General features: G+C 35.6%; 1 protein-coding gene across 1 annotated transcript; it reads left to right on the top strand.

The window, feature by feature from the left end:
* The first annotated feature begins 17270 nt into the window (after positions 1–17270).
* pcdh20 (protocadherin 20) lies at positions 17271–21777 on the top strand. The gene is made up of 2 exons (XM_088913631.1): positions 17271–17407; positions 17942–21777. The coding sequence occupies exons 1-2, from the start codon at positions 17366–17368 to the stop codon at positions 20564–20566; spliced, it is 2667 nt and encodes an 888-aa protein (XP_088769757.1). The 5' UTR covers positions 17271–17365; the 3' UTR covers positions 20567–21777.
* Positions 21778–22969: the final 1192 nt, after the last annotated feature.

Here is a 22969-nt window from a genome sequence, read left to right as displayed (position 1 = left end):
GAAAAAATTATACAAAATAGATATAAAATACATAAATAAAAATAAATACATAGGTGTGTGCAAAATATGATGATCATAGTCACTATAAAAACAATAAAATATGTGCAAAATGTGCATAGGTTTATACAGATTGATTGTCCAAAAAGTACAATGGAGCAACATGCTGTCTATAGACGAGCAAATGAAGGGCTAACAGTCCTAGCCTAGGGCAGCGTTATTCACCCTGACAGCCGCAGGGAGGAAAGACCTGCGGAAACGTTCCCTTGAACACCGTAGCTTGAGCTGTCTGTTGCTAAAAGTGCTCCGCTGCCCAGTAACAGTCCCATGAAGCGGATGAGAGGTGTTGTTCATGATGGCTGTGAGCTTGGTCAGCATTCTCCTCTCAGCCACCACCTCCAGGGAATCAAGGCTCAACCCCAACACAGAGCCAGCCTTCTTGATGAGTTTATTGAGCCTATTTGCATCTCTTGTCATAATGCTGCTGCCCTAGCACACATCAGCGTAGAAGATGGCCGCTGCCACCACTGATTCTAGAAATTATTAAATCTATTCAAGTTGATACACATCAAATGACAAAAGGAAAAAAAATTAAATGTTATCATGAAAGAAATTGCTTTTGCCAACTATTAAATTAATCTACAAAGATTTTCATTACAACTTCAAATCATGCATTCAACAAAGTCTTATGACAGTAATAACAAGTTGATAAACTAATAAATATTACTAATAAAAATATGACTAAAATAAGTAACCTAATATAAAACTGTACTCCCATTGTTTAAATTTCTCATTATTAGCTCATTTTAGACACTGAACTCTAATGCTCACTTTATCTGCCACAATTTATTCAATATTTATACTGTTACCAATATACTGCTAGCTGTGTTGTTCTGTATGAATTTCAACTAGATGCACAAGACAGAAATGACAAATGAGAATATTTTAAACTGAACTGGCTAGCTAGATCATATAAAGGTTTTACAGTAACTCTTGGCACTGTTAGCCTTGTGCAGAATGGTTCCATTCATAATGTCACTCTTCTTGTTTATATTGCTCACACTACTGAAATGCTCAGTAATCAAGTGTCTATGTTAACCCTGCCTTACAAAAATCTGTATAAATTTCTGTATTGTGTAGGCCTATATACAGTACATTCCCACAGTGATCTCTCAAATATGTGTAAGGTAAAAATGCATTTTCCTCGCACTGATACCTCATCTGATCAACAAAACAAAATGGATCATCTTCATAGATTTCTAAAGGATAGACATTTTGAGAGATGTGATCTTATCTTATCTAAATGTGATCTTGTGAAAATTCTTTGAATGATCAACAGCAGTAATGGATAAAGACAGAGCATATAATGTGATATTTTAAGAGTTTTAGAAGGCTGTTTGTAATGTTCTTCATACAAGATTAATTCTGAAATTCAGGCAGTAGACAAAAATAAGGCAATATATATGAAAGGAAAGAGAACTGGTTAATGAAAAAAACATTACCAGAGGACATAAGCAGAAACTAAAGGGAAGTGATCTTAAACATAAGAACAGGCATCAATTTTTTACACAAAATGTTGAAGGAATGTAAAACAAACTAGCCACCCATGCTGTTGAAGCTGATACCTTTTCCTTCTTTAAAGTAAATGCTGGATCAGGTCATTTGATCAAATAGTTACTGAAAAGCCAAGTTAGCTAGAGGAGCTGAATGGCCCATTCTCATTTCTATTCTTAAAAAGTGTGGGTGCTTGAGCTGGTGCCTATGAATATTTATTTGTAAAAGTATACTGCATATCAAATGAAGCCATAGTTCCAGTGGACTCTCTGTACAATAGAGCTTACAGTCACAGACCTAATGTAAAAACCCGCACAGGGTGTATTTGTTTTCTTACAAAAAAGTGAGAAAAATTGATTTTACAGCAGAAAGTAACCAGACTTCCAAAGGGAAGCGGCCCAGCTGTCTTTATCTGCAATGATAAAGATTTAGGTGATTCCATTGCAGAGAATGTTTACAAACAGTTGCTGAAGGTTCATCAGTTCACCAGAGCTCCTCTTCACTCACATCCTCCATCTCCCCAATGGATGCTACTTGACAGCTGCATGCCCACAGTTCCTGGGTAGTGATGTGCAGCACCAACACCCATCAGCACACATGCCATTAAAGAAATATGTATTGCAATGTATTTAGACCTTTGCGTGGTTTGCATATTTTGTTGCTTTAAAACTTGCAGTCATGACATTTTGAAGAAGCAATATATACCTATTATATACATAACCTAATTTACACATTCAAAGCAAAAAAAGAAAAAAATGAAATAATTAGATAAATTAATATTAAATTAAAAATAATGATTAAGGAAGTATAAAAAACCCTTTCCTGCATGAAGATGGCAAAAAAAGCATTAATAAGTTACTGCAATATGCAGCAAAAGGTTTTGTGGTGAGAAGAGACCAATTTGGAACTTTCTGGATTAAATGAGGTACTGTATGTTTGGCGTGGTACATCACGTAGTCAACACCATCCCAACAATTAAGTGGTGGCAGCATCATGTTATCAGGATGCTTCTCCTCAGCAGGGACTAAAACATTGAAAAGACTGAAGGAAAATGGACAGAGCAAAATACAGGCTAATACTGGAGGAAAACATGTTTCTGTCGGTTGAAAACTTAAAACTGGGATGAAAATGGGCCTTCAGCAGGACAATGAAAGCCAAAGCTACATTAAAGTAGGATATGAATAAGAAAGTTAATATCCTAGAGTGGTATATCAAAGCCTTGACTTGAATCCTAATGTGAATCTGTGGGAAGACTTGATAATTGCTGTCCTTATGTGATCCCAGAGCAACCTGAGACAGCTTGAGCAAATCTACAAAGAAGAATGGACAAACATTACACTAAGCTGGTGTGCTAAATTGGTAAAGAATCACTCACATGTATTTGCAGATGTAATTAAGATGTAATTTCACAAAATGAGATACTATAGAAAGGGTCTGATACTTTTGCAAGCCACACTACAGACAGGAACAAGAGTACAAAAAGTAAAAACAATGCAACAGGCATGAAACAAATAGATAACTATGAAAGATTAAAAGTCCTTTTATGTCTACAGGGCTTCATTTTTGTGATAATTTACTCATGGAATTGCACGTTATATCTTTCACTTTAGAGAAAATTAATTTACGGAGAGAGAGTTGTGTCCACATATTCAGTGTTTAGTCGAGCCCTTCAAAGGCGCAACTTGTTTTCTCTCCTCTTCATGATTTTCATGGACAGGATATCATGGTGCAGCCAAGGTTTAGAATGTATTCCAGTCTGGGGACCTGTGGGTTTAATCTCTGCTGTTTGTGGATGATGTTGTCCTCTTTTATTCTTTTGACTGTGATCTGCAGCGCTCACTGGAGGGTTTTTCAGCATGATGTGATGCATGTGATGCAGTCAGGGTGAGGGTCAGCACCACCCAATCTGAGTTCTTGTTTTCTCATGGAAAAGAGGGGATTGCTCTCTCCAGTTGAGGGAGAAAACGCTGTCCCAAGTGATGGAGTTTAAGTACCTCAGGGTCTTAAAAGGGTCTTGTTCACAAATGAGGGCAGAAGGGATTGTAAGATTGAGCAGCAGATTGGTACAGTTGCTGCAGTAATGCAGACACTGTACCAAACCATGGTGGTGAAGCAGGAGCTGATTTTTCAGACAAAACTGTTTTCCGGATGATCCATGTCTCCATCCTTACCTATGGTCACAAGCTTTGGGTAGTGTCCAAAAGAATGAGTTCACAGTTACAATTGAAGAAAATTAAGTTTCTCCAAAGGGCTGCTGGGCTTATTCTCCTTGAAGGGGAGAGGAGTTCAGCAATCCGGAAAGACCTTAAAGCAGAGTCACTGCTCCTTTTGATCAAGAGGAGCAAGTTAAGGTGCTTCAGGCACCTCGTGAAGCTCCCACCTGGAAGTCTCCAATTGGAGGTGTACTGGCCACAGCACACTGGAAAGAGACCCCAGGGCAGACCCAGGAAACATTGGAGGGATTAAATATCTCGGATGGCCTGGGAGCACCTGGAAAACCCTCAATAGGAGCTGAAGATTTCTGCTGGAGAAAGGAAAGTCCGGTCTGCCTTGCTCAGCCTGTTACCAGTGCAATCCTCATGAGGAGTAAGTGGTAAAAAAATTGATGGATGGATCAAACTGTATTTTATACGTATATAAGTTGTGTACTCAAACACAATTATAGACAAAGGCATAAAACTGGTTGTGGTGAAGATCAGCTACAGTTGAGACTTCAGTTCTGCATATTAAACTGAACTCTAACCAACCAAGAACAGTAACGAGACCCATTTGAGAAAACAATGAGCCTTTGCATATGAAAGGCCTGGTATCTGGTATGATTTCTAAAGTAAGGCTTTAAGATGTGCACTAAATGTATTTACATTCCTTATTTCTTTCAAATTGCTGATATGGGCCAATGCTTTGAAGTTATCTTATGCTTGAAATGATTATTTTGAATTTGAACATACTTTTGTTCAAGTTACAACGCAAAATGTTGACTCTGAAATGTATTTACTTTTCTGCTGTTGTTCGAGGTTGTTAAGTTTTGAACCTGCATATATTTTTCTTATAGTCTTAACTGATTACCTTTGTTATGCTAAGGAGCACTAAATATATGAATTGTTTTCTTTATCTATAAAGAATTATAACCAGATAATACATAGTGTAAGAATGTTGTTGTAAATACAGTACCTCCCTTCCAGAGATATATACAGTAACTCAAAACAAAAATGGCAATTTTTTTAATGCCTTTAAAAAATATGATAACATAGTACATATTTCATTGAAAATGCAGAAGGTATTGAGTGAATATCCTTTTAAGGATAAACAAAAATTATGTAAACCATTCTCCTTTAACTTTAAGAGTCAAGTTACGTTTACGAGTGCTGGGTAAATTATTGCTTTCCAAACACAGGACTCTAGTGTGAAAAACACTGATGTGGCTGTCTCTATTCTATCTAATTGCATCTCTGACATAAAAATTTGGATGACTCAAAACTTCCTTCATCTTAACTGTGACAGGACTGAAGTCATGCTTATTGGTACCCCCCATCAACTTCGTAAAGCCAGTCCTGTAACCCTGTCTGTAGATGGCTCTGTACTTGAGCTTCAATCAAAATTGAAAAACCTTGGGGTTATATTCGATTCTGGCTTAACATTCGACCCACATGTACAGCATACTGTCAAAACATCTTTTTTTCACCTTAGAAATATTGCAAGACTACGCCCTATGCTATCATTAACTGTGGCTGAAAAGCTGATCAACATATTTGTATTCTCTCGAATTGACTACTGCAATGCTCTACTCCCTGGGGTATCTAAATCTACTCTGAACAAGCTGCAGTATGTCCAAAATTCAGCAGCCAGAATCCTGACCAGGTCTAGTGCAAGTGTTCACATTACTCCTATCCTGGAGTCCTTGCACTGGCTTCCGGTTAAATTCCGCGTAGACTTTAAAATCCTCATGCTCACCTATAAGGCTTTACATGGCTTGGCACCTCAATACCTGTCTGAACTTTTATCGCCCTACTCCCCACCTCGCAACCTCCGCTCTTCAAATTCTGCCCTCCTTACTGTCCCCCAAGCCCGTCTACATTGTATGGGTGACAGGGCCTTCTCCTGCTATGCCCCCAAGCTCTGGAACTCTTTGCCCAAGGATATTAGAGAGTCATCTTCTCTAAACTCCTTCAAATCCAGACTCAAAACCTTCTTCTTCAGAAAAGCCTTTACTTAACTGGTTCCATTCTTCACCCCTCTGCTCTTCTTAATACCACCTTCCACGGTCTCCTCTATTGTTATTGTTGTATTGTTGTAATTATAATTGTGTCCTATCTTGTGAAATCTTCTTATTTATTGTTGTAGTCTTCTTATTTATTGTTATTGTCATCCTGTAAAGCGCTTTGAGAAGCCACCTTTAAAGGAGCTATATAAAATAAAGTTTATTATTATTATTATTATTATATATTGTATATATAAGCTATTAGTTTTAAAGATTAAGTATGCATTAATGTTCCTTATTTCCTGTCTAAAAATAAAGTATTTATTAGTACAACATTTGTTTTCCATCAAATTGAATTTCAAAGGAAGCTGTAATTCATTGTAGAATAAATAAAAATGCCTGAAGCATTTAACTCTCAATATAGGGTCAACTTCACCTGGATCTGGTTATATACTATATTTTAAGGTCTTAGGTTATGTGAAGGACTTAATTCAATTAATAGGCAACAATTTAAAGATTTCTGAGTCTTGCCTTTATCCCATAAAAAGCGCTAGACTTAAAACATAAGAATGGGTCCTATTTGGCCACCCTAGCACTTCTGGTAGTTAGAAACATCTTTGACTAGACATCTTTGACATGATTACCATCCACCCAGAGTCTTGATTCAGCTGTGGCAGTTTTGAACTCGAGAAAATTGAAGCTTTATAAATAAAATGGTGCAACAGAGTAGAAACCAAAGCTCAGCAAGAATAGAAATAAAATTATAACACCCCTAAATAGTTTCTTTAGGCTAAGGAGAGTAACTGAAACAATGTGCCAACCAATTACTGTATGTACTCCAGAAGTTATTTTCCAGTCTTATATTCCCCACAGAATTGTAATGTTATCCAAAATCATAATTCTTTTAAACATATAGTATATTACATGAATGTATTTGGTTTCCATTTACGTTACATAATCTTTAAAAATGCTTTTTTTTAATTTAAACTCTGCTGTTCAAGTGATATTTCATTCCTTAAGAAAAAAAACTTTCCTCTGGTTTACTTCATTAAGGTAAATTATATGGTGCTATGATCTGTCACCTTCGTCAGTTTCACCCGCTCTTTTCTTAAATAGATTAAGTAGGGCAATAAAAAGGTTGCAGTTCTCCCACAGTAATGTCTAGGACATATATAAGACAAATTCCCTTCTACTGCTAACCTTAGGACTGGATTCAATCAAACTAATTAGGTCCTGTAGGTATCGCCTCTGTAGCACTGCAAACTTGAATCAATGACCTCTTTGATCTTTCATTGCAGGACTTGTGTTTAGTAAAAATAAAATTATATTAAAATATTTAATCATATATACAGTAGTATCTGATAGCAAAATACATAATACAAAAAAGTGCAACAGCCCTATTATGTATTATGAATTATGTGTAACAGCTTTCTGAATTTAACATGATGTACCATAATTTGTATCCAATAATAATGAAACTCACAAATATTTAAGCTATGCATTGATTTATTATTAATTTGCTAATTCAAATGCATATTAGTTCAACTTATGATACAAAAGCCTTGATATTAAATCAGAAAATTTTAAAGTATTTAATTTGATTCAAGTTTGTTTCTACACTTGGTCACACATGTACAGCCTGCTGTTTTCTATACTTTTTAGATTTGTTTTACAAACTTACATGCACAGCCCATTGGAAACTAAAAGCTATATAAAACTGATTACCATGTCTACATGAGTGAGGCAGAAGACAATAAAAAACAATTGCAAATGCTAACAGGCAATATTTTTTACTCCTGCTAGTGAAGCAGCAGTAAATAGTTTATTAAAAGTGAATTAAATTATTAAATTATTAAAATGATTTAATATATTAAAAGCAAACATTTTCAAATATGATTCATAGGGGAAAGAATTCCATCTTCATCCACATATTAAAGAAATTGCTGATTATTGCAGCCTTCTGATTTTACAGTAGCCTGTGGCATTACACGGGAGGTTATTCATGTGGAGGTGCAGCCCTGGATTAAGTGCAACACGTTGCCTTCGCAACCATAGCTGTTCTCACTAATTAACGACAAGCTGCAGCTGTGGGGGCTCTTTAAGAGCACACTTAACATATCCTGCAGGGATGAGCAGACCCTCATAAGGGGAGGACCTTGAAGGAGAAAGTCAGATTCTAATCTTGCATTTCTGCTTCCCTATCTATATACACTCCCTGGTTGCACATGGGGCTGCATATAACCTTTCTAGCATTCAGTATTTAATATCATTTCAGACAGATAAGGTTCACACTCCTTGCTTGGAACCTACCTTCATCGTTTTTGTCCCCCCTGTCCTCTAGCATTTTTTTATGCTCCGAGTCCATTTTTTTCCACTTGCATGCGTGAGTGAAGCATAAACCCCATAGAGATCCATTCAAATCACACAAAACTCACACTTTCTATATCCTGTGAACTATATAAGCACAATCTACAGCAATACTATGATCATGCTGGCCTTTCGCCAATTAATTACCACTGCTCAAACAAAACGCAATGTATTCAATGGTAATATCTTTGACTCCCTCCAACATTAATCTTCATTAACAGATTCATACGTGTTCAAGGCAACATAATTAAAAATGTTAATGCAAGATAAACTCGCTACGTGGAATTTCCACAACAGCTGTAATTAGGAAGCTAATGAACCAATTCAACTTGATACGATCGCAGGTGTCTAGGGGTAAAGGGGTGTAACAATTAGGATGGGTTTGGATGCAGGTGGGTTTCTGGTGAGGGACTTAGGAAGACAACAAAAGTTTGGTGCAAAAGTGATTTATTTTTAAAAAACAAATAAGTGACTGGTACGTATACAGGACACAATAACATACAGGGGAAAGGAGCTTGAGCAATGCCAAAGGAAAGAAAATAGAACCAAATAGATCTAGCTAATACATTGAGGTCTGACCTAAGTAACCCTAAACAAAAATCAAAAAGTTTTCGGCGTCCTCACGCGCCCTAACTTCCCTACACTGACTAACAGAACCAAAATACACAAGTGGCACACGCCCCTAACCTAGTGGGTCAATTGCAACGAACTTCCCGAGTTAGTATGCAGCTGCGTAAAAAGTTGCGGTTTAGTTGGTACGGTACTTTCTGGAGATCATCTCCAGCTCTGAGTTTAATTGCAGCGAAAAACATGCAGAACAAAGTCGGAGTTCTGCTGAACTTGTGCTTAATCCGGTTCCCAGGGCTCAGTGTTGTTGTTGTACTAATTAGCCTGAACTGCAGGGGACTGTGCATCGGAACATTTAAATTCATCTGATTAGTAGGTTAATATGTAGGCCACGTCAAAATACAATTATTACTTTGTCTGTTTCTTGTTTATATTTAAACTAAATTTCCTGACAAAATTAGTTCGTTTTTAATTTAAATTGCATTTAGGCTACAATTCACCAGATGAGGGTGTGTAGTCATCATGAGATACTCAATTGCTATTAGTCACAAAACAAATGAGAACCGCAGCTGGGCATTTGAACAGAACGCTACTGTATTGTTGCGGCTTTAATTTCGTTTAACGACACACTCCGGACGAACAAGCGAACACATAGCTATTGCTAAATCGTTACAAAAGACACCAACTAATGACCAGTAAAGATAAGTTTTATTTTCAACAGAACTGGAAATTAAACTTATAAAATTACTTGAGCAAAAAAAAACATTCTAACCTTCTAAGTGTAACAGTTCTTGAGGTTTCCGCCCTTGCCGCTCCTGCCCTGCCAGTTCGTCACTCAGTGCCTGGGCATGAACCCGGGTCTCCGGCGTCACGCAACAGGGAACTTGCCAGCTGAGCTAAAGGAGAACTCCCCCAGCCCGGGCGGCTGAGATCCCTGTTATACACAGGGGTATATTCGTTACATAAGCATTTCTATTTTTTAAGGTAATGCATTTCTTTTGCTTACTTTCCAGAACTTTCATTTTCTCTTGAAATAAACTTTTGTCTCTCCTCTTGTGTCAGTAGGAGCTTACATTTCAAATTAAGTTGTGGTTATCCTTTACGACGGTATCTTCCTCCAACATTACAAGAGCAGCGCTATAACAGGAGTCATAAAAACGCAAGAAGCCACATTGAACAAGCTTTTGGAATTGTAAAACAACATTTTGCTTGTCTGTCATTTGGTTTGCTTACCAGTCCATCAAGAGACAGCACCATCATATTGGCATGTGCAGTCCTACACAGCCTTGTGATTGACTGGGATGAGCCACCTCTTCCGTCTCCAAGGCATACAGCACACTCTGGCTGTTTCAACATAGTCATTATTGGACCACAGGACAGAGAAGGGACAGTGTTCCGAAGAATTATCATAAATCACTTTTAAGATGCCAGGTTTTTTTCTTTAACATATACATGGGAGCCACCCATTTCCTCATTATCCCTGCTCACACTCTATTTATGTATTTATATAACTATTTGCTTAAGTTATGTTCTCTTCACTCCCCAGGATCTTAAAATTATTAAACATAATTAATAGTAAATGACACTTTTGTTAATACACGCGTATTAATAAACTTCATTATTATTAAATGTGGAAATGTGGTATGAGTGTTAAGCAATTTGAGTTAAACATTGCAATAATTTTCCAAGCGAGGGATGCATAAATTCAGTATGTAGTGATGATATTGTTTCCACTACATTCTGGAGCCTTCTAATGCGATCTAGCATTACACCAAGTACGGTACTAAGTTGCCTAAACCATATGAAGAGGTGGTTTAAGTTAGTCTGCTACTTTAGTCACCTCTAGAGGACAGCAGCTGTTACTTTGTGTTCGTTGCAATTGAGAACAGGTTTAGTACGGTGCTGCGAACTAAGCACAACGGCAAAATTCATTGCAATTGGTCTTAAGGTGGAGGACAAGTTTAAACCTCAGCTGCGTACTAAGCACAGGTTGAACTCCTGTTAGTATGCTACTTTCAGTTCGTTGCAATTGACCCAGTGTGTCTAGACAGAAAACAACCTTAAGAATGAAATGTACAGTATACCCGACGATCTTACCTATTACCTTTTCCCAAAGTGTACAACAAGTTCACAGTTAAACAAAAACGCGAGTGAGCAAATTGCACAATGGAAAAAAACAAAAACATGGCCACGCACGGGGACGTAACACAACTTCTTAACAATCAATACAGACTCAAAATGAAAATAAAATTGTCAGTATGTTCACTTAACCATAACTGATAATCGATCATTGAGAAATTACCACAAAATATGTTTTCCAGAAAAACGATTGTTCTTCTATTCCCACCTATAGCGTTTGGATACGGAACACAACTGTCAGAGTTGGTGTGGATTGGACGGATGGTCGCTTATGCTACGCGTTCGCTACGCTGACTTGTCGCTTCTGGTGTGAATTCAGGGTCACTTATAAGATCAGATCAGGAGAAGAAAAAACAGGGAAAAAGAAGGGGAGACCACAAGAGACAGAGGAGAAGAGGAGCTGGAAGTTGGAGCATGTGCCAGGCAATAGTCCCTACTTTATTATCCTCCGGAAAACCCGATTGGAACTAAGTATTCGAACCTTGCTAGAGAGAGCTTGGAATTCCTGAATAAAGAAAATCTCAGTTAAAATGGCCTTTTCTGCATGAGGGTGCATTTTTCGAAATAGGAAGATAGGTTCCCATTTATTTTGTGGCGTCCAGGTTTGCAAAGAGAGATTTAACTGTGGGCTGTATTGCATTAATTTAGAAGGCAGCTTATCTCTTTTTTTTTGGCCTCTATTATCTCTATAGACGTTAGGACACTGTAACTCGTGTGCACACTATTAAATACAGAAACTTTTTTGTTCTATGTTTATAATGTGTGCAATATAGTGTTTGTATTAACATTTTTTATAATCATTTGTTTAACTAATTGTGCCTTGTTTATTATTCTTTATCACCAAAAACTGTGCCAGAAAAAGAATTCACATGCCTCTAACTATTCCAACAGCCTGGGTACAGTATATTCTTGGGTAAGTTGTTGGGGGTCATGACTATTTTAGTTATTGACTAAATCACTCAGTCAGTTCCTGATTTTCTCTATTTTTGTAACCCCCAATTTATAGCAATATTTAATGATAACTTAAAATATATAACTTTTTTTTACTAACAGAATTTTATTTTCTAAAGGAAATGGGCTATGCTTTTTTTAATGAAGAAAAAAATACCCTCATAACAGCTTTGAAAACACAATATAATGTGATGAACATTTTAATTTTGCAGAAAGTCCTTTTCTAGTTAACCTGCAAATCTTTAATGGTGTGTGAACCCACCTGAAGAAGGCTTCACAGCTGAAATGTTGTGTTTCTCTCTTCTCTTTTCAGCATGTAATAAACCTATTACTTGTTCCTTTGCAGACTATGCATGCTGATGCAGCTACCAACCTGAAAATCTTTAATGGTGTCTTCTGGATTTTCAACTTACTTCTCAATTCTTAGCATTCTGTGCTTAGCTTTTGTCTGAAAGTGTCTAAACTAAATGGATGAGACAGAATCACAAGGCATGGCACAATCACTTATCAAGACTCAAATGCCTATGTTCCAACATTTTAGAGAACATAAGAACATGAAAGGAGAGGAATCCTTTCCGTTTGAAGTAGCTTACTGATCCAAGGATCTCATCCAGATTCTTTCTTGAAAGAAGCAAGAGTATACACTTTAAAAACATGGCTGGATAGCTGGTGTCTTCTGAATGCTGTTGACTGCATTTCAGGATTTTGAGTACTTGAATCAGGCCCCTTAATAAGCATTATCTAAGCTTAACATTACCACCCAGTAACTTGATCTCATCAGCTCTTGGAAACCTTTGAAATAAAATAAAAACTATTCTACCACCCATCATCTATTTTCTGTCACCTATGAACGTCAAAATTAGAATTTCTGAAGTTATTTCATAGAAAATCATAAAGGAATGCAAAAATTCCCAGATTTCTTTATTATTTAATTATTATTTAGATGACACTGATTATTCAAATCACAACTGCTGAAGAGTGGAGAATTGCATAATGAAAGTTTACAAACTATAAATCAGTCCGACAAGATGTCAATACAAAATTAATTTAATTATGTAATAGAAAAAACAAGAAAAGATTCAGAATGTATACCAAATCATGCCAAAATGTTGAACAAAAAAGAAGAAGCAAGCTGATTTCACCAGTGTAGTGGCAAAATGTAATCACGACCTGATTCACTTTGCATCAGCCTTAACACTATCTAAACCCCTATCCAACAGCTGAGTGAAACTGTAATACGGTCAAGACCTACAATTAAGCAATATGCTTTAGTGTCAAAGTACTGTTTACAGTCTTTGCTTTAAAAAAACATTAAATTTACCAATCTTTGATCTGATGATTAAAAATAATTCTCAAGACAGGAATTCTGTATAGATGGGTATACAACACAGTTTTGTACTTTTTTATTATACAGTATTCTCTAAGCTAAGAGTCACATAAGTCTAGGATTAAAAAAGAATTGTAGAATCATTTTATGAGGTCATTAGTTTGACATCAGAAATGTTTTCTTAATATTCTGTGCCTTTTAAATCCTCTTGTCCATCATGCATCTCCTAGCCACTAGTGGCAAATGTGAAAAACAGTTTTCTGGCAATAACGATATTTAATTTATCATATTCTACAAGGTTTTAAATAGTTAACAGTATGTTTCTGAAAAGTAAACCCATTTTAAATTCTAAATGATTACGCCTCAATTTTTTTGTTTATACCGTACATGACAAGTTGTTAGCTGCACGTGAAACTATCAAACTCTCTTAAAATTTCCTTTAATAATTGACTTAGCAAGCTTATATTATAACCTTCATTTTTTGCTGTTATTTTTTTATTCCACAAGACCTGTTAATTACAGTAAGCAATGCAGAGGATTGATAATGTGGGTTTAAAATTGTAACATTAATTTCACTTAGACTGAGCTAAATGTTCTGAGGTGATTATGGAATTAGTTTAATGCATCACCTATAGCAGGATTTGGTTTTGGTACATGATGGGCCGGATTGGGATGGGCAGCACACCAACATGGCAGTTTGCACTGTTGCCACACAATTCTTGGGTTATGGATTTTATCCCATCTTCTTAAGACATACTGTTTGATTGGCATCTAAGAATTTTTTGCAGAGTGTACTGTATGTTCAATGATGTGAGGCATCGATTCTTGTAAATAGGAATACACAGACAGAATTTTGCAGTGTGATGACAGAGTAACTGAGACAGTCATGGCACAATACCGGCAAACAGGAGACACACACCTGAATCGAGAATTCCTTGTCTCATTAATCTTTACCACAGAATTAGCAATTAGCAGTAAACTTCTAAAAAACTGATATACTGTAGCTTTAACACAAGCATAATTCCCTGTTAACATTATTTTATATAATATTTCATATTAATAATAATATGTAATATAATAATCTTAACTAAATACATTTGATTATGTGATTATTTATATTAATATTCTAACATATCATATGAATGTATTTAGACTTATTTGTTTTGTCTTCTCACTTGTGGTATCCCGATCATTAATGTATGTGAATATAATGTTAGCTTTACAGACATCCTCTTCTTTTTAAATAGCTTCTTCAGGTTTAAATAGCAATACCTGGTTAATAATTTTGCAAATTAGAGAATCAATAACTGAAGTTTCAAATGTTAAATAAAGAGCCCAGGCATGTGACAAAAACATTATATTTCATACAAATTTAAAGCAATTGTCTAAATTCACTGTATAATATATACGAATCACATTATAAAAAATAAAATTACAAATAAAGCTGATACAAAAGACAGAAACAATCATCAGAAATCAAAAAGACTTTTGTGGAAAAAGAGTTTTAAGCTAGGCATTAAAAGCATCTTATGTGACCAGTACCAGATTTAATGTGGGATAGTTCTCTAAAGATATGGGACAGAGAAAACAAAGGTCTTGTCACCTATGGAGTGCAGAGGAAGAGTGGGAACACATAATAAACCAGAATCAGATGAGCAAAGGGATGCACTGAATGTAGACAGGACTACACAAAAACTATAAAACTGTAAAAAGTGTCCAAGGACTCTGAGACACGAGTGATGTGATCAATCCCATAAAACCTAGTCAGAGCTGCCAAATTCTGAACATACTTTAATATGTTAACTGTTTTATTAGAGACACCTGCAGGTAGGGTGTTATAAAAACAACACTTGAAATGACAAATGCATGAAGCAATTTTTCAGCTAAAGACAAAGACAGCATAGGAAGCACCATGAAATATTGCTTCACAATACTCTTCGAATGAGGTTAAAAAGTCAATCCAGGATCAAAGATTTCTTTCATTCGGATTAAAACGTAGCACAACGTCATCAATTGATGAGGTTAAGGCACTGGTTTTATGTAACTGATGGGATGATCCCAATAACATAACATCAGTTCTGGCACAATTTAGCTACTGTATAAAATGTGTTAACCAAACTTTTATAAGAAATGCTATCAGAGAGTACTGAAACAGCTACCTCAGTGTCAGGTTTATTTAAGTAATTTAGCATATGCAAGCATTTTGTTAATTTCACAAATTGGCAAGTAAATCTCCACAAAATCTTCAATAAATAGTTCCATCAATTTAATTTTCTATGATAGCATACATTATGAAGAAATGTGAATAAAATAGGTACATTGCCCTGCAAAAGTATTCACCTCCTTCCAAAATTGTCACATTTTGTTGGAAGTACAAATAATGTATGCCATTTTTTTAAAGTGATTGTCTTTGGAAAGGTGTAAATGCTTTTGCAAGGCACTGCCTCTTTGTTTATTTTTATAAAATCATAAATATATTGCATAATGTATAGAAAGTCATGACTCAGTTACTTTTTGAAAACTACAGCTTGGTCTTTGGAAATATATTAACTTTGTGGACTCTGGTTATATTATCTTGGGATTCTCCAAGAAGAATATTGTACAAATACTGACTTATCCCAAGCTAATGTGAAACATATGCTCATTATAATAGACTTATTGTGTTTTGGCGTTTGGTTTTCCTGTCTGACTTCCTTTTCCACACAAAGACCTACTGCATCAAACAAAGTACTAACATCAGATAGGGGAGTCCTCTCTAATAACACAATCCACAGTCTCCTGGATAACGTCAGGAGACACTATTGCTCAGGAGTGCAAGTATCCTGGTATCATGTGCACCAAAACGGAACAACATTTGGCAATGTGTGCGCCACAGCTAATGAAATAGTTAAGAATCTCTGACATCTGCAGGACTCAACCTGCACATTGTGCCACTAAAGTGACCCCGCCTTCAATCCATGACAGTTATCATTCCTGCACTGTCATGACACCATGAAAGGTATCTGATTGTTTGGGTAAGGATTACAAACTACAACAGACAGAAACAAATCTTATAAGTACAGTAGAATTCTAGGGTGTGGAAGTTTTATCTATCTTGACACTAAAGATCACACAGGTAGAAGTGATGTACAAAAAAGTTAAATAGCAAACCACTTTGTGGGAAAAGCATCCCTTTCAAAATATATAAATGAACTGTGCAACTATTGTGCAATTACAATTAAACTAGTCTTAAGGTATGATTTAACGAGGCTTTTGGAAAAAACAGGTGTGTTTCACCTCTGAAATCCCAGATCCACCTTTAGCTTTATAAATCATTTAAAATTGCCTTTGAGAATACAAATTTTGAGAAAATGACCAAATAAAATTAACGCATTTGGTGAGTCTTATAAGGAATTAAATATCGTACTAATTTGTTTATAGCAATATTATATTGGTTTAAAAGTTTCACAATGGATTTAGTATATTTATTAGGACTGCATGTCTGTAGATTACCTGCAGTAGCTATGGAGTTTATTTTAGGATTAGTAAAGCAGAAAGAACAAGACTGAAACCTTTCCCCATATCCTGCATCTCATCCTGTAGTAGTAGTGAGCTTCACACACAAATCAATAGATAAAACAATCAAAAGAATATGACAAGCATCTTGCCACATTTGTGACTATGTACTTACTAGCTGGATTTAAGATTATCCTTCTTATAAACAGAATGTGCAGTTAAAACTGAGAACAGGATGTACTTATTTACCTAGAAAGGGTTGTGGCAATATGAGAAGAGGCACCCCACCATGTGGTTGCAGTTAATAGCTTGGCTTCCTTCAAGAAATGACTGGATGAAATCCTTGGATCAATTTCCAGTTACCAAAAGTGCCAGGCAAACCAAATTCCTCCTGTTGCTTGTGACCTTTCCTACATTTTTATGTTCTTAATTATTTGAAGGATATGTAATATATGTATACTGTATACCACTACATTAATATTCTCGGTATACAATATACTATATATGCATTCTTTTTACATAAAACTGTTCAGCAAATATAGGGTAAAAGAACCAACAGTTTGAGCTTTAGGGTGTTCTAGCCAATTGGTTACTTTTCTGAACTAATTTGCATAGTGGAGGCGTGTCTAGAATTGTGCAGCAGATGAATGACTAAAGTCAGCAGGCAAAGAAATCAGAAGAAGTCTGACCACACCAACAAATAAAATGCATAAGTGCTTGTAGTTTTTTTCTTAATTTTTATTATCCTGGGGAATCTGAGATAAGAAGAAATGTTCAGCAAGAACACCTTCAGCCTTACTATAATATTGCAGGTAAGTGTTTAAAGGTTAAAATGGGAATTCAAGAGACTGCTTAAATTTTAAAACCATCACAAAAAAATATTGTTTTTAAAGATCTGAATTTTTTAGAATTTGTCCTTAAGTATTGTGTAATACAACAACATTGTAACAATTGTTTCATTGTTTACAGCAACATAATCTAATGATAAAAAAACATGTTATGAAGTTGTATCTGTACACGTGTAATAGGTAAAAGATGTTTAATTCTATGTATCTCATGCATTCTTTACATATTTAAAAATTGCATTGGGTTAAAACTGTTTATTTAAAAGATTAAATTCTAAATCTAAACTAACACACACTTTTTAACTTTGTTGTAACTTTTAATCATTTACTAGTACATTTAGCTCACTGAGAATGTTTACTTAATGCAGCTCTCATCCTGACATTAATGTCCTTATCCTACTTATTACACCACTATAAGCTTATTACATAATATAAGGAAATGAAACCTGCATATCTGAATACATTTTAACTTTTTCTGTTATTCCTATGATTCATTTGCAGGGATTTTGCATTCTTCTGCTTTTCCTCAGACCTCTCCCCTGCTTTTCAACTTACAGCAAAGCAAAAGAAATCATCTATAAAATAAATGAAGGATTACCAAGAGGAACACTAATAGGGGCCATTGGAGCAGATTTAAAGTTGGATTTCCCTGTTGATCCCCCTCTTTCATTCAATCTGGCGTTAAAGAAGATCAGTGGTCAGTATGTGAACCTGAATAACACCACAGGAGAACTGCACACATCTGCCAACAAAATTGACAGGGAGGCTCTCTGTCCTGAAAATTTTGGAAACCACGATTGCACTATATCTCTAGATATTATCATTTTGCCCCAGCAATATTTCCAGCTAGTGAAAGTTAAAATTATCATTAAGGATATCAATGACAATGCTCCAAGATTCCCTTCTGATGAAATCCATGTTTTTGTTCCAGAAAATGCACAGATCAACTCAAGATTTGCAATTGAGCACTCTGCTGTTGACCCTGACATTGGAGTTCATGGAGTACAGACATACTGGTTAGTTAATGATTATGGAGTTTTTACATTAGATGTGGAAGAAAATGAAAATGGTGAACTGACACCCTTCTTGATTGTAACTGGCTCCCTTGACAGAGAAACCAAGAGTGAATATGTCACCAATATCATAGCTGAGGATGGAGGTATTCCACAACTTTTAGGCACAGCTACCCTCAAAATAATTATAACAGATGTAAATGATAATTGTCCAATATTTACTGAATCTCACATTAATGTCACTTTGCATGGAAATTCCACCAAAGGAGCACATGTAACACAAGTTCATGCCTTTGATCCAGATTTGGATTCAAATGCCCAGATAACATATGTCTATAGTGAAAGAGTCCCAAGAGACACAAAGGCATTATTTAGTCTGGATAAAAGTACAGGAGCTATTGAACTAGCAGGTAAAATTGATGGAAACACAGGTATTTTTCATAAACTAACTATACTTGCAAATGGGCCAGGTTGTATACCAACAGTGGCAGTAGTGATAGTGCATATCATTAAAGTGTTCTTCAGTCCACCAGCTGTTATACCACGTTATATTGCTACTGAAAAAGATGGAACTGTATACCTAAAGGAATCAGAGCCTCCTTCCACCCCAATTGCATTTTTCACTTTACAAAATCCAGATCAAAAGCAAAAGGCACACTGCTATTTGGAGGGTGATGGCCCTTTCAGATTATCACTTTACAAATTGTTCACAAATGAGTATCTGCTAGAGACTACAGAGCCCTTGGACTATGAGGAAAAACAAGAATATCAACTGACTGTAGCTGCCAATAATTCACAAGATGTTGTTCTAAAAATCCTGATTAAAGTACAAGTTATAGATGAGAATGACAACTCCCCTGTTTTTCAGCAGCATCTAGTTGATTTGACAATCGAAGAAAACAATGCCCCCAACACTTTCCTGACAAAACTGCATGCAACAGATGAGGACAGTGGAAGTAGAGGAGATGTCTTTTATCTACTAGGATCCGACGCCCCTTCCATCTTCACTCTGGATAAAGTTACTGGAGTTCTCATGGTCTCCACATCACTTGACCGAGAACAAAAAGAAAAGTACCGGTTTACAGTTAAAGCAGTGGATCGTGGTTCACCACAGAAGGAAGCAACAGCTAATGTCATCATCACAGTGCTCGATAAAAATGACAACAGTCCTCGGTTCATCAACAAAGATTTCAGTTTCTTTGTCCCTGAAAATTTTCCAGGATATGGAGAAATTGGAGTAATCTCTGTCACTGATGCTGATTCAGGAAAGAATGGTTGGGTTGCATTATCTATTGTCAATGGCAGTGACATTTTTGTTATAGACACTGGGAAAGGAGCTCTGAGAGCTAAAGTACCATTGGACAGAGAACAGAAGAGTTCGTACTTTTTATGGATAGAGGCAGTAGACGGAGGGGACCCGGCCCTTTCTTGCATCACCATGGTCACCATTTTACTTCTGGATGTCAATGACAATCCCCCTTTGGTTTTGTTTCCTCAGTCTAATGTATCCTATATGCTTGTGCTGCCCACAACCCTTCCAGGAACATCCATAACTGAAGTCTATGCAGTGGACAGAGACACTGGAATGAATGCCGTGATAGCCTACAGCATCATTGGCCGACGGGGCCCACGACCTGAATCATTTAGGATTGATCCAAGCACAGGTAACATTACTTTGCAGGAAGCATTGATGAAGAATGATTATGGCCTTTACAGGCTGCTTGTCAAAGTCAGCGATCAAGGCCTGCCAGAGCCTCTTCACTCCACTGTAATGGTTAATTTATTTGTTAATGAGACAGTAAGCAATGAGACCTACATACAGAGTTTATTGACTAAAGAACCTGAAATCAAAATAGAGGAAAGGCCTCCAGAAAAACTGACAGAGCTTGGAGAAAAGGAGAAAGAACATTTCCGCTGTCTGCCTGTCTTAATTGCTCTATCAACAGCATGTCTGGTACTGCTATCTGTAGTAATTGTATTGGTTGCAAGTATGTGCTTAAAGAAACGGAAAAGGCATAAAAAGAAAGAAAAGACAACAGTAAAAATGAATGCAAAAACTAATTCTTTCTTGGACATGACAGAAAGGAAGCTAATGGAGGCATCTAATATATGACATTGAAATCTGTTTACAGACATATGGACAATATTTATGGGTAATATTAATTTAATGTGTGAAGAATACTTAATTTATAATGACAAATAATATATAAATATTTTGTAAATACTATTTTATAATTTTGTAACATGGACAGTGTTTTATAGGTATGTACACAGCCGAAGAATAAAGACATCCACAGGCATTGCTTAAAACCATGGTTTCTCTAAGATGTCTGTGTGGATGGTCAGATCCTTACTTGGAAATTTGATAGAAAATGATTAAATAAAATGTAAGACTTTCATTTTGCCATAAACAGAGACAGAACAATGTTAATTCTACATAGTTGTCACTGAAATTATTTTTTTACAAAAAACGATGAACATTTTTCCTAATAAAACTACTCAGGATTTTTTTCTACTTTATTGGAAGAAAGGCAGCTGTCATTAATTAATGTTTTACCTGTCAAGGAATCAATGCAGTTTGAGTTGAGATAATGCTAAAAATTTTCCCTCCATTTGTTGTTCCTTTATTCTTATAAGAGCCTATTAAAAATGTTTTGTTTTTTTTAGCCAGATGATTAGTGTATTGAATATCCCACATCAATGGATTATCATATTGTAATTGATTATGCAATGCTGTTTTAAATTTAAGTGTAGGTCTTTCTTTGATAAACTATTTATGAATTATATATAAATTGTACGTATAATGCACTGTTCAACTTTCCCACGGTAATTCTGCATGTAAATATCATCCTTTCATTTTAAAACGTCCATCAGACACTTCTGGCACACAAGTCTTACTCTTACTGATGTTTTTGTGTCTGTTTTGTACTGTGTTTTATCACAGTCCTATTATGTCTACGTTAAGTCTTCTTACTTCTTATGTGTATTGCATCTACAATGCTGTTCTTCAAATGCAAATCACCTTTCTCAGGTATTTTGTATTATTTTCCTACCTTTTTCCAAATGAGATGAGGAATGTAAATTTCAAGTGTTTATGAATTCTAGTGGTCATTTTTCTTTCTTCTGCTGAAAATGCTACTGCAGGCAGGAATTCACATGCTTAATTTTCAAGATTAGAGTTACAGTGTACAGTATGCAACATTTTAATATGATTGAGTGTTATGATAGTTTGTGATAATTGTTTCCTCCACATATATGCATTTTCACCTGAGTATATAAGTTTAACACATGTAAATAAATTTCACTAATAAAGTGCTTTTTTACACATTTTACAGATCTCTTGTGTTATGCAAAAACCTTTAACAATGTAGTAAAGTGATTTATATTCCTTGAAAATCTTAATAATAATAGTAACAGTTCAATTAAATCAAGAAAGATCAAATCTTTTAGATAAACATTTCAGTACTTTTGTTGCTACAGTAGTGTTCTAGTAGTTATGACTGAGTATTGCAGAATTTAAAGCAGAAGAAACTTCTTACACAAAATGCTTACAAATCCAAATTAAAAGTCTTCTCAGGACATGAGTCTGAATTTGAAAGCTTATATGTCACACACTAACAACAGATTACAGAAATACCTCAGTATGCTGATAGAGTTTCTGTTTCTTTCTACCTTATGTTTCAACATTCCTCTGGTCATTTACATTCCTTCATTTATTCACTGTAAAAGAAATAAAAAACCCGGAAGTCTAGCAGCCTTTTAAGTTCCAGCGTACTGCAGTTAATAGCTGAAACTTCCTGGTCAGTCTTTTCCTGAAGCATTCAGAATTATCTAATTATTTACTTCAAATCCATCTTTCACATTTCCAGGTATTCCTATATCTCTCAGGATCTCTTTAACTGTAACAAAGTGACTACCCTCTTAAACTTTATAGACTATTTTGAGTGATACAAGCTGTGCCCGGTGTTTGAATGCTAGAGTACTAGATAAAAATTAGAGTGTTGAATACTGTTAAGGACTGTTTAATAAATACTTTAACAAATACTTGCACCTCAGCATAAAGGTATATTTTAAAAAATAGGTATTATATTTGTTTTGTATTTAGTTTATGCCATAACTAAATCACATTTAGTCCATGAGATGGACCTCAAAATACCTTAAGACTATGGCATTTCATAACACTGAATTATGAAGAATGAAAACAAAGTAATTAGTACCTTGATCTAAGAGGTACTAAAAAAACACCTTTTGGCAAATGTAAACATTTCTTTGTCATGTGGATCTACCATACAGTATGTGGCACATCCACAAGAGTAGTTACATTTCTAAAGCAAAATCTTAATGTTCTTAGACATTTTCAAATAGCAGTACTGGACTCTTCCCACTCTTTGGAAAAAAGAAGTTAATTTGTTTAAAAATGGGATACATGCTTTTTATTGGGGTTTTTTTATGAAATAAAGATCAGGCATTTAAATAATTTGATAGCGATCCTCTCAATTTACAGTTAGGGTAGTAT

This window comes from Atractosteus spatula, chromosome 4 (assembly GCF_055471065.1).
Source record: "Atractosteus spatula isolate fAtrSpa1 chromosome 4, fAtrSpa1.hap1, whole genome shotgun sequence".
NCBI classification, from domain to species: Eukaryota; Metazoa; Chordata; class Actinopteri; order Semionotiformes; family Lepisosteidae; genus Atractosteus; species Atractosteus spatula.
This window is presented reverse-complemented; position numbering and strand designations above follow the sequence as displayed.